Source organism: Gossypium arboreum, chromosome 3 (genome assembly GCF_025698485.1).
Source record: "Gossypium arboreum isolate Shixiya-1 chromosome 3, ASM2569848v2, whole genome shotgun sequence".
Lineage (NCBI taxonomy): Eukaryota > Viridiplantae > Streptophyta > Magnoliopsida > Malvales > Malvaceae > Gossypium > Gossypium arboreum.
In genome coordinates, this window is record NC_069072.1 from 2,583,166 (window position 1) to 2,601,491 (window position 18,326).

The window sequence follows — 18,326 nt, forward strand, 5'->3', positions numbered from 1 at the left end:
TGCTTCGACTGATAGTTCTGTTAATCTTGAGGACATTTATAACAGAATTATTATTGAAGTTTTGGATCCTGAAAGGTATGGTCGGGTTCGATTTCAAGGATCTAGTGTTACCCCGACCTAATATTTTGGATCCAGCTCCTAGCAATACATGCCTTCCGGGAGTCAAACTCAAGCTGAATTTCAGAGTTTAAGAGACCAAATAGCTCAAATGCAAGCGAGCACAGTCAAGGAAATTGCTGAGGTTCAAAGAAAATATGAAGAACTCCAGCAACAACTTAGAGCGGATGTAGCAGCGAGGGAGGCAGAGGTTAGGGGTGAGTATTCGATCGAGTCGAGTCGAATCGAGTCAAAAAATTTCGAGTTAGTCGAGTTGACGAATCCTATTTTTGCAACCAAATTCAATTTGAAATTTTTTCAAAGCGAGTCGAATCGAGTGAAAAAATTTCGAGTCGAGTTAACGAATCCTATTATTTATACTCAATATTGCGTTTACATAGACCGATTATTTAACTAGTAAAGGAAATACAATATTATTTAACTACATAAACAATATAATTTACTAAATAATTACATGTAAAGAACTATTTTAGGCATGCAAAATAACTATATATAACGTTCCAAGATGATCATTGTAGCCATAATTTGAGTCAACTACATAAGCTATTACACCACACGCATAATTATATTTACATAGTGCATAAATATGCATCAATAACTATCTTATATACAAGATAGCAAAATGATATACCAAAAGCATGATATAGGGATACATGTCACTACTACACAAAATATGATATAACAAAATGATACACCAAAAGTATAATATAGATGGTCATGGTGTGGCACTCCAAGACTCGAATTCAACAAAATAAATTCAAGCTTTGTACACAACAAAATCCAAAATTTAACCAATTGTTTTGACCAAATTAAAGCAAATGCAAGGTTGAAGTTTTCATAAGGTTTAACAAAATATCTATTCCAAAAAGTTAAAATCAAACTATCTTCAAGCTTCATCTTCTTCAAACACTGTAGATAGTACCGACAATTCTGTAACAAAAATAAAAATGTATTCTTAAACTATGAAAATCTTTACTAGAAAAATTAAAAATAAACATTCAATTTTGTGAGTTGTAGTTAAGTATGTTACCATCTTCATGTTCCGATAACTTTGACAATTCGAATAAATATCAAAAGAGAAAAATGTTAGTTAAATTGTGAGAATATTTATAAAAATAAATAAAATAAGCAATTAACCTTTTGGATTAAAGTTAGTCCCTTACCATCATCAATATTTTAAAGTTCCTCTACATACTCCTCAAGGTTGATAGGATCTTTTGACCTTCGAAGCCAATCTTGTGTGCAAACCAAAGCCTCATCTAGTACACGTCCACTCGTGCTAAAAGCACTTTCGGATGCAACGGTTGAGATAGGAACCGATAACACATCTCGAGCCATTTGCACAACAATTGGGAATCTTGGACTATTAACTTTCCACCACAATAACAAATCAAATGAATCTGAATTATTTTCACAATCTTCTCCCAAATATCTATCCAACTCCGATTTACTTTCCAAGCCAACACGTTGTTTTTTCTTCATATATTGTTGTATGACTAAGCCTATCTTCGGTTTTAATTGATCTATTTCATTTTCACTTGAACTTGGAGCTCTAGTAGGAAAATTACTTTCAACTTCAACGTTCATGTGATGATTTTCCTCAATAATTACAGAATATTCATCAAACAAATAATGCAATTCTCTATTGACCATCCTTATAATGTCATCTGCAATAGTAGGAAAAAGCAAGTTGACTTCAAATGCAAGAAAATCAATTTTGCATCGTGTGTCAAAGATAACTGCTAGATAAATAAGCAAGTTCATCACTTTTGAATCACCCCAGTACTTCTTGTACTTGTCATTCATTTTTGAAGCCATAGACATTATGTCTAAATCCCCACAATGTTTCCACCCATCAATAAGACAATGCACATCTGTGACTACTTCAAAAAAAGTATTAGAAGTGACATGTAATAATCCAGACACCTTCAATGTAAGTTCATGAAAAAGCTCAAGCACTTTTGTAACTCTTCGAACATTTTCCCAATCATCACATGTGGGGACTCCATATCCAGCACTAAGGTTAAGAAAAAAGTTATGATCATCATGAACATAAGCTTCAAACACACATTCATATTTTTCAGCCACATTTAACATCATATAAGTTGAATTCCATCTAGTAGGCACATCTAGACATAAATGAGCCTTAGTACCTACCATTTCTTCTTCTGCCCGATGGTTGAATTTAAATAACCTTGATGGTGATGCTCTAATATATCTCGCAGCTCCTCTAACTCGGTCCACAGATATAGAAGCGTCCTTAACCCCTTCTTGAACAATGAGGTTAATAATGTGTGCCGCACATCTCATATGTATATATTTACCATTCGCAACACAAGCTTTTCGATGAACCAACTTCTTTCTTAAATAATCAACAGCAACATTGTTAGAAGATGATTATCAACAGTAATTGCAAAGACCTTCTCAATCCCCCAATCCCGAAGACATTTCTCAAGGGCTTGACCAATGCTCTCACCTCTATGAGCAGAAATTGGGCAAAAGTTTATAATTCTCTTTTGTAACTTCCACTCATCATCTATCCAATGAGCTGTTAGAACCATGTAGGATATCCTTTGCAATGACGTCTAAGTGTCTGTCGTCAAACAAATTCTACTTGTCTCTTTTTGAAAAGATTGCTTTAATGTATTCTTCATGGAATTAAATAAATCAAGACAACATTTTCTAATTGTCCAACGAGATGGAAGATGAAACCTTAGGCATGCTATAGAAATAAAGAACTTAAAACCCTCCCATTCCACAAATTTAAAAGGCAATTCATCCATAATGATCATAGTAATCAATGCATTTCTAATATCATTTTGGTTAAACACCCAAGTTGCCAAATCTACATTTTCTTGGCTAGATTTTGTAAATGCAAGTTCTGCTTGTTTAAGATCAGAGGTATTACCTCGGGGTTTACTTGATTGCCTTCAAATGGTTATTTAAATTGGTGGTAGAAGCCCCGGTTTCCATTGTGTAAGTGACATCGCAATAATTACACTTTGCCCTATTCTCCCCATCTTCTGTTGAGTATTTGCTGAAATGTTGCCAACAAGGTGCCCTTGGTTTGGTCTTTCTTCGAGTATTTCCCTTCTTTGTTATGCGAACAACTTTAGTAGGAGAAGTAGGTGTAGCTTCTTGTAATGCTTTTTTGCTTTGGGACTTTTGGGATGATATTGAGTCATTCATCTACAAAAACAAATATAATAATCAATTAAAATTACAAAATAGTCAAGGGTCATAATTCCATCAAAGTTTTATACTAATAGATATGTTCCACACAAATATCCATCAACAATTCAAATTAAAGCGTTCAAAATTAACTCAAAACAAAAACAATGGAGTAACTTCAAAATTAACTCAAAACAAAAACAATGGAGTAACTTACTTATAAAATATACTAATTTAACTTATCGAATATATTAACGAAACATATAATTGAGCAAACGTAATAATTTTTTTTAAAATGAGAATAAAAGCCAAAATTTTAAAACTCTTATTTAAAGAGTTGTGGTTCACATAAATAATAAAAAAATAAAGTCTACAATAAATAATATAAAATAAATCAATAGTTAAAGATGAAAGAAGCTATAAGTCCATAACACTTCTTTTGAAAGATTGGAGTGAGATTTCCAATCATTTCAACTAATATTTATAATGGATAGAGATTAACAAATTATTTTAGCCTGCAAATCATTCTCACCCACATGTTTAAGAATAGAATTTGAATGGACTAAAATTCCATCACGTTGTCACATACTTGTTTAAATAAATGTAATAAACATAACATTATGAGGCATTAACAAGTTAAAGCTATTTTTTTTTCTTTTGCAAAATTAATTGATTTAAAGAGTTGATTAATTTAATTTTAATTAGTTTTAAATATATATATATACATAAAATATAATATATGCATGACTTAAATGAAGCTAAATGGAATATATATGCATAATGCATTAATATATATATATATATATGCATGACTTAAATGAAGCAAAACATTATATATATGCATTAATATTAAATGAAGCTAAACAGTATACATATGCATTAATATATATATATATATATATAAATATATATATTTGGCTTAACTCAAGCTAAACCTGCTAATTATGGTATATATATGCAATTATGCATGACTTAAATGAAGTTAAATGGAATATATATGCATTATGCATGACTTAAATGAAGCAAAACATTATATATATATATGCATTAATATTAAATGAAGCTAAACAGTATACATATGCATTAATATATATATATATATGCTTGACTTAAATGAAGTTAAACCTGCTAATAATGGTATATATATGCATGACTTAAATGAAACTAAACCTGCTAATAATGGTTAATTTAATTGACCTGGAATAATACAAGACAGGCAGTTTAGTTTGATTAGTAAAAACATGGAATAATACAAGACAGGCAGAAACATGGAAACTCAGAAACATAGAAACTTTGATTAGTAAAAACTAAAACCAGACCCTTAAACCAGACCCACTACCTCAGGACCCTTTCGATGTTGCACAAAAGCCATTACTTTACGTTCAGCTAGCAGTGGAATAGTTATGTACGTTTTCAATTTTCTATTTACTCTTTCTTGCCGTAAGGAGCAAGAAGAAGATTCAAAAAGAAAACAATAACTATTTTTAGAATGTAAAAGTGAAAACTAGAAACACTCACTCACACACAGTCACAGACTTACTCACATGCACAATGCTAAAAAAAGAATACAATCTCACCTTAAACAACTAACGATGGTTGTGGCTTGTAGAACCTTGTTTGTGGCTTGTGGAACTGTGGTCGTGGCCTCGTGGGACAAAGCATGAAATCAAATTCTCAAAAAAGAGTAAACAAATGGAAGGGGGGACGTTAGGTGTGGGGAAGGAATGAAAATATTTGAGTAAAGAAGAAAGGAAAAATTCGGGAAGGAGGTGGGAATTTGGAACGAGGAAAATTGGGGGAGGGGGTGGGAATTTGGAACGGCAAAAAGAAACTAAGCTTAACTGCTTAAGTTATGAAAAAAGAATTAAAATTAAAAATTAAAATTTATCAAAACGACGTAGTTTTGTCATTTCTTATTCGGATTTTCGGATAACTCAAATTGTGTATTTTATATCCTAGTTAAACAGAAAAATTTGAATTTTTTTTCGAGTTGATCCGAATAACTCGAATAACTCGAACTATTTAATTCAAAATTTGAATTTTTTATCGAATTTTTCGAATCGAGTCGGATTTTGCTCACCCCTAGCAGAGGTAGCAGCGATGGCAGCAGAGTAGAGCAGAAAGTACGATGAGCTCCAACTACAGCTTCAGCATATGATGAAGATGTTTCAGTAGTCGCAAAAGCCGTCATCTTAGACATTTGTTTTCTCATTGTAAGAATTTTTTAACATTGTCACTTTTAACATTATTGTAAGAATATTTTGAGTTATACTTCATTTATTAATTTACATCATATATCTTTCTTTGAATTTGAAGTATATTGGTTGGATTTCATGCTATATTTGCTGTTTTTGGTTAGATTTAATGTAGGCAGGGTTGGATATTGGTGAAAAATGTATATTACAAATCTGTCAAAATTAGCGGCGTTTGTAACAAAAGCGCCGCTAAAGGTCATGATCTTTTGCGGTATTTTTTCAAATAAACGTCGCAAATTTTTGCGGCATTGTCTATAACGGTTTTTTTGCGGTTAAAAGTCTATTTTCTTGTAGTGTATATAAAAAAAGTAAAAAAAATCAGATTTAATTGATTTTTTAACTCAGTTCACGAGTTTATAAATTCAACTTCTGTTTTTGAACTAATGAATTGATCGATTCTCCATCTAACCAATCGGATCAGTTAATCTAGTTCCAACAACCTTCTAAATGGAATACAAGTAGGAATTTTGGAGGACAAAAGCTTGTAGGATTGGAGCATAAATTGAGTGGACTTTAGGCAATGGGATTGCCACTACTTGTTAATTTTTAGCACCTCTTATTTGGGCTTTCCATCATGGACTCCACCTCAAAGTCCTATATTAGGGTTGGTTTTACTTGTTTGTTAGGTCATTTAAAAATAATGCAATTTGCCCATTTCTTATTATCCTTTTCTGATTAGTAGTAGTAAGATACATTATATTTTTAAAAGAAAATTTAAATTTAAATATTTAAAATAATATTATTGAAATGAATAATCATAAAATTTTAAAAATATTTTTATAATTCATAAAATGAATATGAAAAATATCTTATTTCATATATCTTTCATGAAGATATCATGATCAAAATGATTACCTCAGCCAAATGAGCAGCCACTATTCCCCCACATTAGTGGAGAACAACATATAATCCAATTTGACAACATTTTTATTTAAATGTGGGTGAATATTCAATCCTTATTATTATTGTTTTATAAAGAGATTATTTATATTTTTGACAACTTTAACCTTTGTTAATCTTTAAACTCAATTTTATTGAGTATTATATTTTAAAATGATTATATAAATTAACTGAATTAACGATAAATACATCAATCTTTTCAAAATAAAACTTAATCATAATGTTTTTCTACTCAACACTAATACAATTTCTTTCATATAAAAAGTTAAAAGGTAGACTAACAAATAAATATATTAAATAGTTCAACCGACATCGATATGTTGTCAGTGCAAGAGTATGTGGGTTTGAGTATGTTGAAGCGCATTGTTCTCCTATAACTATGAATAGTTGTAGATATTGTATGAGAAAGAACAAATATGATAAATTATAATTATAATTATTATATTTTTTTAGTTTTGGACTTAGGGTTTATATTAATTCTTGAATTTAAAATTTGAGTTTAGGGTTTAGAATTTATATCATCTTTCATATTTTAAGTTTAGAGTTTTGAGTTTATATTTAAATAAAATTATTAATATTTATTTATAAATTCTCCACCATTTTTATTTTACTAGTGACGAAATATCATTTTCACCGATAATAAATAAAACTAACGATACATCAAATATTCACCATATTAGTAAAAACAAAGGGAAAAAAAAACATAAACCTTAAAACTTGTGTCTTGAAAGAGTCTTGTAAGAAACAGGTGCTTTCTTGGTCTTGGCTTTGGACCCTTCCCAATGATGGTGATAATCATCCTTGCAGGGTATGATTTTATACGTCTCAGGGTACGGGCAAAACCTAATGTACTTCAAGTAGAACTCTGTACATTCAAGCAACGATCTTTGGTGGGGAAGATCAGGGACACAGTTCTGTGTCATGTCAAGAACGCCATTTTTTATCAGCTTTCTGCAAACAGGACCAACTTTAGTGAAGTAATTACCCGACAACGTCAAATTCTCCAAGTTGACAAGCGCACACAGTTCTTCAGGCACTTCCCAGTAAAACAGGTTATTAGCCAAGTTGAGCAGCTCGATCTTGTCCAAACAGGACAGTGAACATGGCAATGGACCTGTTAAAAGGTTGTCTTCAACGTCAAAGAGCTTGAGTTCTTTTAAAAACCCTACTTCGTAAGGAAGACAACCTGTTAACTTGTTGTTCAACAGTAATACTTCGATCAATGTCATGTTGAGGTTGCCGATACTTCGTGGGATCGAACCTGTTAACTTGTTGTTAGCCAAAGTGAGGTAACGAACCGGTGTTGAACCGAAGTTTTCCGGTAGTTTGGCGGTGAAATCATTGTTATTAATGAAGAGTACTTCGAGTGCTTGGTTGAAAATTTCGGGAGGGACCGAACCGGAGAATAGATTAAAACGGATGTCTAGAAACGACAAATCTTTTACGCCAATGACTGTCATCGGAAATGTACCGGCGTACACATTGTTACTTAAGTCCAACTCATAAAAGTACTTGAGCTGCGAGACGTCTGGTACGGACCCGGCAAACTTGTTGGAGTTTGCATGGAAGATAGCAAGGTCCGGCAACTTATCGATGAAACCTTCGAGAGTGGGTGCACCTAACAAGAAACCATTGAAGTCAATGCCGGCGAGGGCAATGGCGGACAAGTTATCAGGCGGGTTATCACAGTAAAAGCCCGTGTAGTTACATATGTCACCTCCAACCCAATTTCCAGTCCGGTTAAGTGGATCTTCCGTGATGGTTGCCTTGAACGCTTGGATTATAGGGTAAACAACAGCCAGTCTCCGGTCTTTAAAGATTAACCGTTGAGTCGAGACACCAAATGCTGACGGCGAACTTATCGGGCTGATATCGGAACCATTCTGGCATAAAACAGAGACGAAAAAGTAAAGGAATAGAAAGGAAATGGTATTGTAAGTTAAAATTTCCATTTGATTAAAAGTGAAACAAAAATCTTTGCAATTGGGTATATATATATAATATTATATAATGGGGTTAGTGTGGTTGTTGAGTATCATTGTCGAAATGAAAATGTATTCATATGGGTTCTATTAGTGATAGTGGATATGGAAGATGGTTCATTATAAGTTTATATGGTTCACATTGGTTTTGGTAGGTGAAATTTTGGTTAATGTCTCGTGATTTTTGAGATCTTGAATCTATTTAAAGCTTGGGATTTTAAGGATTTGTTATATGTTATAAGTGTAATCTACCTTTAATTTTGGTATTTTAATTTCAAAAAGTTATAAAATGATTATTGAATTATTTGAAAGTTTTCATTTAAGTCCTTGAGCTATTAGAATTGTTGCTATATGGTCTTCTCTGTTCGATTGCCTCCATCAATCGGAAGCTCTCGTTCTTCATTTTTGCAGTTCAGTTTTTTCAAGAAATAATTTTGAACGTCATGAATTTGTGAACCAAAATCCAAACAGTTTTCTTCTCCGAGCTCTTATATTGACCGTCAAATTGACTTGGTTTTAAGATATGCTCTTCTACTCGTTGATGGTACTAATTCACCGTACCAATCGTCGAGTCACCGCTTGGAGCTCGCAAGTCGGACTTAAAAAAAAAACCTTAACAGTCCAATGATTTGAATAAAAACTTTCAAATAATTCAATAACTTAAATGAAAATTTCGAATAATTTAATAACCATTTTGTAGCTCTTTAAAATTAAGTGACCAAAATATAATCTCACTAATAATTTAATTATATTTAGTGTTCCGAAAAAAATTGTAAATGGGAATCTAGTCAATACACATAGTGCAGTTAAAATATAAAATTTAGTGGTACATTTACCTACAAATTAAATGAAGAAGTGGATAGTTCAATATATTTGCTTCACGATAGTGATAGGCCAGCCTATGATTAGAGCTCGTTAGCATAGTGTGGGTTTAAATTATTAGGACTTAATATAGGATTTTGGCATGGTTTATTTTTGGATAATGTGATTAGTGTGACTTAAACTCAGATCATATTTAAAGTGGTAAATAATTTGACTATCAAGTAAATACATAGGATTCTATAATACAAATTTGATACCACTTTCATTAGTTGAAAATTAACTTAGTAGTAGTGAGATTAGGGTATGGTAACTGTGGAAATTAATTTTGTTCTTTTTTTTTTATAGTCTCTTTCCTGCATCATTTTCGTCTCGATGGTCATTCATTTTTTCGACCACCGTGCGCTGCTCCACCACCTCCCTTTCTCACGCACTTCTCTTCTTTTTTGCTTTTGTTTTTTTTTTGTTTCCTCCTTTTGTTTGGCTGTAAGTGCTGTCATTCGATGCCGATAGTTTCTCTTAGTCGAAGATGATGTTAATGTCTCTTTTTTTTGGAGTAAGACTCCTCTACTTGTGATCATTTGGCCTCTGAACCATTTTTACCCCTTGCTTCTTAGTGCCCTGAGTTCATGGAGCAATGCCTAAAGGCTTTCATGGTTGGGTGGTCTTGAATCATCCCTGTCATCCTATAGTCTGAAATGGTGGCTTTCCTTGCAAATCCTTGGTGGTGACGGTAAAAGCTATAGGTCTAGAATTATATTGTTCGTTTGTTGTTTGGAGCAATGTTGACGCCTTGTCTCTTTCAATCCTTTTTATCTTGGTCTGTTCCATCTTTTGTAAACCATCTATGACCTATTGTGCTGGTCACATGCAACCCGGGGAAGCCGAAAAAATTTTCTAAGACCAAAATTAACTTACATATTTTTACTATATATAGCTAAAAATTAAAATTCAATTTCTCCATTTTACTAATTTATATCTTTATAATCTTTTAAAAGATAAAATCAAAATTTTATTATTTTTAAAATGATCAAAGTAAATTTACTATATATTAAATTATAATTTTATAAATTTATGACATCATTCACTGAATTAATTCTATCTTTTTAAAATTATTTCTAATCCGATATCGTTAAATTTTGATGGTGATATTCAAGATATACTTTTCAATCAACGAGATATTTTAGCAAAACAAAGTGTAGTACCAACTCGAAGAAATTAGAGAAAAATTAACAATATTAGGCTTCACCCCATCATATACAAAGTCATGATATTTGTATATTTAATGCAAGGGTCTTCCCAAAATAGTTGGGACTTAAATTTGGTCACAGGAAAATAATAAAGGTGGGCCTATTATGGCAGCTTCATGTTTGCTGTTTCTTTCCCACAAATGATCAGAAAACAAACAAAAATAAAATCTCAATTACTAAAAGAAACCATTCAACTCTCAGGTAGTGTTTTGCAACAGGCCGATGGTTTATTGCTGATTGTTTTAATAAAACTTAACTAATAGTTAAAAGTTGATACGTGTAAAATGACAAATAGGAGCATGCCACAAATAAGAGCACGTGACAAAGAGAGTAATTTTTTAGCAAGTATGGTCAGGTATATCATTCTACATATCTCATTCCCAATCAGCTATGAAAAACGTTGTTCATCCCTGCATTTTTTATTTTGGAAGTTTTAACTCAACAAGCTCTTGCAAATCTACATTCACTAAACACTACAATTAGAGAGTTTAATTATCTAATCTTCTATTTGTGTCCAATCAATTAAAAAATACCCGAAATTCTGTTTACCAAACAACCTCTTAAATCTTATATTTTAATTTATATATGAGATTTACCTAAATAAACTGATTAAAAAAAAGCTTGTTTAGTATAATAATAGTAGTAAGAATAATACTAATACATACTAAAAGAAGTCCTTCAACCCTAATCCCATTAACCCGAAGCCATTAATAGCAGTGAGGGGTGCAAATTGATAATGTGCAAAGTCCACCATTAAAGGGAACGTTAGTGCTCCAATAATAGCTGCTTCTTTGCTGGAATTTCAAAGTCGTTGCCTCAGTCCTAATAAGATTCAATGTTCAGCGGTGGAGAAAAATTAGTATTATTGGCTAAAGTATGAGAGAAGTTTTTGTATTAGGAATTAAATTATATTTTGTTCTCTTTATTTAGAAAATGGGTAAATTAGTTCCTATATGTTAGATTAAGAAGCAAATTGATTCTAAATTTGTTAAAAATTTCATCTATTTTTACTGTTAAAAACTGGCATAGCTGACGGAATAACCAGATAGCTATGCATGACGTGCCACATGTACTTGATACTAACATACATGGACTAATTTTTAACAGTAGAAATGGATAAATTTTAAACAAAAAGATTAGTTTGTTCTTTGATCTAATGTACAATAACTAATTAACCCAAAGGAACTTTCATGCTGCTTTTTCCCATTATTATACCATATTATAGTCATATCCCTAGGGGTGAAACAAAAAAAATAATAAAAAATTGAGGGGTCAAAATTAAGTGTAAAAATGCAATTTTACCATTTTAATAGATTACATCTTTATATTTTTTAAAGGAGTATATCATATTTTTATTTTTTGGGGGACCAAAGTATAATTTTATCATAAATTAATTTAAAATTTTATAAATTATAAAGAAAGTAAAAGTATAAATTTCCATTTGAGAGAGAGAGGCTGAAGCCCCTGCCAACTTTTTGACTCCGCCCTTGCATATCCCTCAATGATTTCTAGGATTAATATGTCAACAAACTTGATTTATCATCCCAAGATGAAGATAAAAATATGGTCTTAAATGCATAATTACTTAAAAGTTTATTTTGATTTATGCAACGAGCGCCTTTTTTTTCCTTTTTTGGTACGAGACTCTTGATATTCGAAAGTTATAATGGGCATTGATTAAATTCCAGGTTGAAATTAGTCAATTTTTTAATTAATAGATAAGTTCTCCTTATATTATTTTCTCCATTTGCAGAATTAAATCCAATACATTACTTAAAAAATATAGATATCATTATCACTTGATTTAATACATATTAATATATAATAAATAAAATATGGCAATGGCTAGAAACCCTAATAACCGAAACTCGTCTTTTTGTTTTGATTTTCAAATCCATCAAATTTATTAGGTTCACATGCCACAACCAAGTATATTTCTAAGATATATTTATAGAGACAAAGTTGAAGTCGAACGAGCATTCAACTACATAAATGTTGTGCTCACTTTTAAATAGTTACCTCTCATTTGTCTTTGAACGTCTCGTATTTATATCTGGTTATGAGTTAAGTTATTCGTTTAGACTTAAAGGTCTGTTTTAAATGTGGAAGGGTACGTATGGGTAAAAATATTAGGTTCTAAAATAAGCATAGGCAAAAAAATTAAGCCAGTTTAAAATATGGGTTGAGCTCAAGTTTGAACATTCAGGACCCAACCCCTGGCTCGACCGGACCCGTTTTAAGTTTATTATATTTTATATTACGTTATTTTTATATATTATATAATGTAGAACCCATTAAAAAAATAAAGTTATACTAAATATATAATACTACTCTAATATAAATATTAAAATAATGTTAAGATAATCATATATAAAAGTTTCAATAAATAAAAAAAGTATAAATTTATTAAATATTACTATGAAAGAATATAAATTTTTTTGAAAAATTAAAAATAATATGAGTGGGCCTAAAATGAGTTTCGGTTAATCTTTTGAAAATATGGGTGAATTTAGGCTAAATTTTAAGCCTAGATTTTGGCCAGATTGAATTTGGGCAAACATAAAGCATATTAATATCATGCTTAGGGTCGACCCGAACTCAATCCAACCTAACCTATGAACTCTTCTAATTGGGTCAGGTTGAATATTAATTTAATTTTAAAAAATTTCAAATTCGATTATAAAACTATGAATCTGAATAAGTGGGCCGAGAGGGAGATGCAGGTCATGGGCTAGAAATTGGAAACTTAATGAAAAATGAAAAGAATAAAGAAAAAGGAAATAGAAATAGAATTAAAATTAGAAATAAAATAATTTCTAAAAGTAACAGAGGTTATTGTACTAAATCGGGTAGTATTTTGTCATTTCTGTTAAAAAAATAGGTAAATCAACTTTTATACATTAGTTCAAAGAGTAAATAAGTTTTTTATTTAAATTTTAATTTATTTTTACTGTTAAAAATTTGTCTATGTATATTGGCATAGGGTACACTTAACACGCCACACGTAATTTTCTGGTTATTTTGTTAATCACGTTATTTTTATCAGTAGAAGTTAATAGAATTTTTAATAGAAAAGATCAATTTTACTCTTTAATCTAATGTATAGAGATTAATTTACCCATTTTTAGTTAAAAGAGTAAAATATAACTTGACTTTTAATACAAAAGTCTTTATGATACTTTTATCTTTTTCATAATCATGTATAATTTTTTTTTTTTTATAATTTTTGGATAAATAAAACAATGTTTTGGGTATAAGTGAAATTACACAAATTATGCCGAAGATGGTGCCTTTCCTTGAAAGCTATTGATTGCCCACTGTTCGCCTATTGCCATTAACCATTTAAGGTTCTTCCCAAACGCTGCATAATTGATTTTTGATTTAATCGGATCATTTTTATGAGTTTTATTAATCATAAAAATGATAAATATATCATTTGATACGAGAGCAATGCATATATAGATGTTAACATATTTATAACATGTTGATGTTATTTGTTTGCTTTATATTACATTTTAATTGTTTATGATTGAAATGTTACGTTTTAGTCATGTTTTTATATTGTAACGTTTTAATCACTAGGCCGTTAATTGACGTTAACGGTTTAATGGTAAGATGATGTAGCATGTTAAATCATTATTTCAAACAAAAATTTTAGGTTAAATTCTACTATTGGTCCCTATGTTTTTTTTTTTTGAGCAATTTAATTTTTTTCTTTTATGTTTTTTTAACTTTACTTTTTTTTCTCTTTTATTTTCCATTCATTTATGCTTCTCCCTCTTTTCATCCTTCTCCATTTCTTTTAACGTAGTTTTTCATATTGTTTTTGTTAAAATTAATCTACAAGCTCGCCTCACTCAAAAAATTAAATTGTTCAAAAAAATAAAAGTATAGGGACTAGTTTTAACAAATGGAAAATATAAAAAAAAACTATATTAAAAGAAATGGAGAAGGGAGGAAAACAAAAGGAGAAATAAAATATAATGGAAAATAAAGAAAAAAGTTAAAAGAACGTAAAAGAAAAAAATAAATTGTTCAAAATGAAAAAATATGGAGATCGATTGTATAAATTGACCTAAATTTTCTATTTGAAATAATGATTTAATGTGACACGTTAGCTTATCGTTACACTATTAATGATAATTAATGATTCAACGACTAAAATATTACAACGAGATAATATGAATGACTAAAATATAATTTAAAGTAAATAAAAATAATTATTTTTTATATTTTATTTGAATCGGACTTAACCTAACCTAGTAAGTCAGGGCTCAATAAATGCAACAATTAGGGCCCAAAGAAGAAGATTCTGCCTTGGACTCATGCACCAAGCAAAGTACTTGGCAGTTGGCAATGGCATGGAACCAATTGTGCCCATGGTGGACCTTGCTTGCTGTCGGCATTTGCGATGGGTCCCTACCTTTGTTTACTCTTCGTCCAGCCACCGGAGCCGGATCAGTTAAATCAGAAATTAATTTAAAAAAAATATTAAATCAGTTTTTTTAGCCAATCGTTCAAAACTGGTAAAACGGAAATTTAGATAAAAGATCAGAAAACCGGTTTTACAATATTTTTTTAAAGATATTTTTAAGAAATTTTAATTAATTAGTCTACTGTTTCATACACCGTAACATACTTCAACCCTAAGAAAAAAAAGTAAGTCATGATTTCAAACCACTTTTCCTTTATTTTTTGTTGGAAAAGATGGACAAGAAAATGACATATTAAAGTCCCAATTTACTTTATATTTATGTTTAAAAAAAAAAAAAAACTGCGTTAATTTATTCACCGTAAGCTTTAATACATACTGCAAGAGAAATACAACATAGAATTATAGATTACATTCCGATATCAGTGTTGATGCTTGATGTTGTATATATTATCTAAAAGCATGGAAGTCACAACCTGTGGGGGATAAGGGTGCTGTAAGTTCTCACAGATGGTGAAGAAGAACTCGTTGTTGATTCTGGGCTTGAATACTTGTATTTATTATACCCACCTTTCATGCAAGGAACCCATTTAAACGAATCTTTCCTATCGCAATATAATTTTCTCGAGAAAAATGCAGTGCATTCGGCTTCTGATCTTTGAAACGGCAAGTCCAAAATGCAGTTGTTTTTCACATCAAGTTTCTTCTTCATTATCAAGTCTCTACAAGTTGGGCCAACCTGAGTGAAATAGTTGTATGACAATGACAAATTTTGTAGATTTTTGAGTTGACAAACGGTTTCCGGTACTTCGCCATAGAATTCATTGCCGGCCAAGTTGAGAAGCTCGATCTTTTTTAAACACCCAAACGAGTATGGTATGGGACCAGTTAACTTATTCGACCCGACGTCGAACACGGTGGCTTGACTCAAGTTGCCGATCTCATATGGTAAACACCCAGTAAGTTTGTTGTTAAGAAAAAGCACTTCGAGCAAGTTGGGTGCTTTGCCGATGCTTGTCGGAATCGGACCGGTGAACTTGTTGTTTGCAAAAGTGAGGTATAAAACCGGTGTGTCACCGAGATTCTCGGGGAGTCTTTGTTCGAAATTATTGTTGTTGATGAAGAGAACATCAAGGTCTAAGTTGAAAACTTGTTGTGGAACCAGACCTTTAATGGAGTTGAACCGTAAGTCCAGAAAGGTTAAGTTGGTGGCTTTAAGGACGTTCATCGGGAAATCACCGGACAACTGATTGTTGCTTAAATCGAGCTCGTATAAGTATTTGATTTTGGAGACCTCGTATGGGATGGTGCCGGTGAAGTTGTTTGAATTGGCATGGAAAATAGCTAAGTCGTCTAACTTGTCGATGAAGCCATCGAGGGGAAGATAACCGTTCGGCCCTGCAAATTTAGCGCCGTTGAAATCGACGGAAGCAACGGCTGTTTCGTTCACGTCGGGACGGATATCGCACGTGAAGCCTTTGTAATTGCAAACCTCGGTGCCTCGCCATGTCTTTGTGAATTTTTTGCTGTTCTCGTCGACTAGGATTTTGCTCTTGAATGTTTGGATCACGTTGTGGGCTTTTGCTAGCCGCTGGTTTCTGAAGCAGCCGCTTTTTGTCTTGAACTTACATGGAGGCGGAGGAGGAGGTGGTGGCGGAGGAGGTGGAGGTGGAGGTGGGGGAAATGTACATTTTGGTACAGGAGGCGGAGGCGGAGGCGGAGGTGGAGGTGGGGGTGGGGGTGGGGGAAGTGTACATTTTGGTACAGGAGGGGGAGGAGGTGGAGGCGGGGGTGGAAGTGGACATTCAGGTTTAGGAGGTGGAGGCGGACAGTTGTCATTGTAATTTTCAGGGGCAAGAACTTTCCCACCGCTGCCGTTGGCTCTTTCCAACTTTTCCTTGTTTCCCCTAATCACTGGTTCATGATCACTAGCCACTTGGTGAACAGAAAATGGATGAAAAATGATTGAAAACAACAAAAACGAAGATAATAAAAAAAGGGTGCGCATTTTTTTCTTTTCTTTTTCTTGTGTTCACGAGATCCTCGAGAGGGTGTTTAATACAGCAGGGGCAGATAGACAGATAAGAAAAAAAAGGAGGAGACCATAACTAAGAAAAGTCAAGCTTGAAGAACATGTTATTACTGAAAAAAAAAAACAGAGCACAAGGGAGAATTAAGTGAGCAATAAATTGGGCTGACATATCAGTTGCAAAATTAGGTAACTTGACTGCTGTAGAAACCATCAAACATCCAATCAAACTTAGCGATTAAATTAAGAATCAACTATTTAATATTTAAAAATTTGAGATGAATTGGTATAAAACCAATTGATTGGTGTTTATATTTAATAGTTTGATTGATTTAATCATTGATCTGATTTTTATTATGTTATTCATTTATTTTTACCTTTAATATGTCTAATACAAAAATGTTAAAATATGTTATTCATACATTTTAAATTTAAAAAATAAAATAATTAAATTTTTAGAAATAAAGACAAGGGAATACGTGAAAAAACCCTAAAAGCTTCTCTTCTTTTTTTTTCCTCCAAGTTATTTACTTATTTTTTGTTTTGTCGCCTTTTTCTCGCTTTCACTAAACATTTCTTTATTTCTTCTTCTCATTTCTTCTTTTCAGTTTGAATATCTATTTTGTGGGTATTTCTATTGTCTTCACAAATTGTAATGAACAGATGACGGCGCCTGCCATTCGCTAAAACTCCACCGGTCACCAGTAATTTTTATTGGAAAGTGGGTGTCTCTTCATCAGTTTCTTAATGTGTTCCTGTTTCGAGAATATTTCAAAACAATAAATTATTTCACGAGTCGATTTAGGTCCATATTGTCTAAGTTTTATATGTTTTTTTGTTTATTTTTTTATTGTTTAATAATTTTTCAGTTTTAGAAGTTTTCATTTGCTCTTATAACACGTTTTTTAGTCTTACTTATGCATGTAATCTTAGTTTTACAAGTGATTTTAAGGATGGTTTTGTCGTCGTCCCCTCTAGTTTGATGAATACTCGATTCTTTTATCTATTTTCGCTCACCACTTTGAACCATTCGGAGTTGATTTTTTTATTATATTAAGTACTTACAATCACTCCAGATATTTCATGTTTGAGTTATGACAATGTTAGAATGTTAAATAAGCCCAGGGACTATTAAAACATACTATTTAAATAACAACTTTACACATGACAATAATAATTATTTTGCTAAATAAATGTACCTAAATTTAACTAACTGATAATGTGAAGATAGGAAGCTTCCTTTTCAGGATTAAGTCAATTAATTTGATAATCATTATAATCATAATCACAAAAAATTTACCAGAGGCTTCCTTCTTTTCTCACAGAAATAACAAAGCCTTCCTTTGTCAAACGCGTATTGCTTTAATCATT

The 18,326-nt window shown here is 31.7% G+C and overlaps 2 protein-coding genes across 2 annotated transcripts; both read right to left on the reverse strand.

Moving 5' to 3' along the window:
- Nucleotides 1–7,042: 7,042 nt before the first annotated feature.
- On the reverse strand, nucleotides 7,043–8,526 carry LOC108475289 (uncharacterized protein At4g06744-like). Its single transcript, XM_017777257.2, has one exon. The coding sequence runs from the start codon at nucleotides 8,393–8,395 to the stop codon at nucleotides 7,154–7,156; it is 1,242 nt and encodes a 413-aa protein (XP_017632746.1). The 5' UTR covers nucleotides 8,396–8,526; the 3' UTR covers nucleotides 7,043–7,153.
- A 6,718-nt stretch (nucleotides 8,527–15,244) lies between these two features.
- On the reverse strand, nucleotides 15,245–17,183 carry LOC108474684 (uncharacterized protein At4g06744-like). The gene has a single exon (XM_017776681.2). The coding sequence runs from the start codon at nucleotides 16,932–16,934 to the stop codon at nucleotides 15,396–15,398; it is 1,539 nt and encodes a 512-aa protein (XP_017632170.2). The 5' UTR covers nucleotides 16,935–17,183; the 3' UTR covers nucleotides 15,245–15,395.
- Nucleotides 17,184–18,326: the final 1,143 nt, after the last annotated feature.

Excerpts from the sequence above, each read along its gene's own strand:
- LOC108475289 (XM_017777257.2), bottom strand. The coding sequence starts at position 8,395 with ATGGAAATTTTAACTTACAATACCATTTCCTTTCTATTCCTTTACTTT.
- LOC108474684 (XM_017776681.2), bottom strand. The coding sequence starts at position 16,934 with ATGCGCACCCTTTTTTTATTATCTTCGTTTTTGTTGTTTTCAATCATT.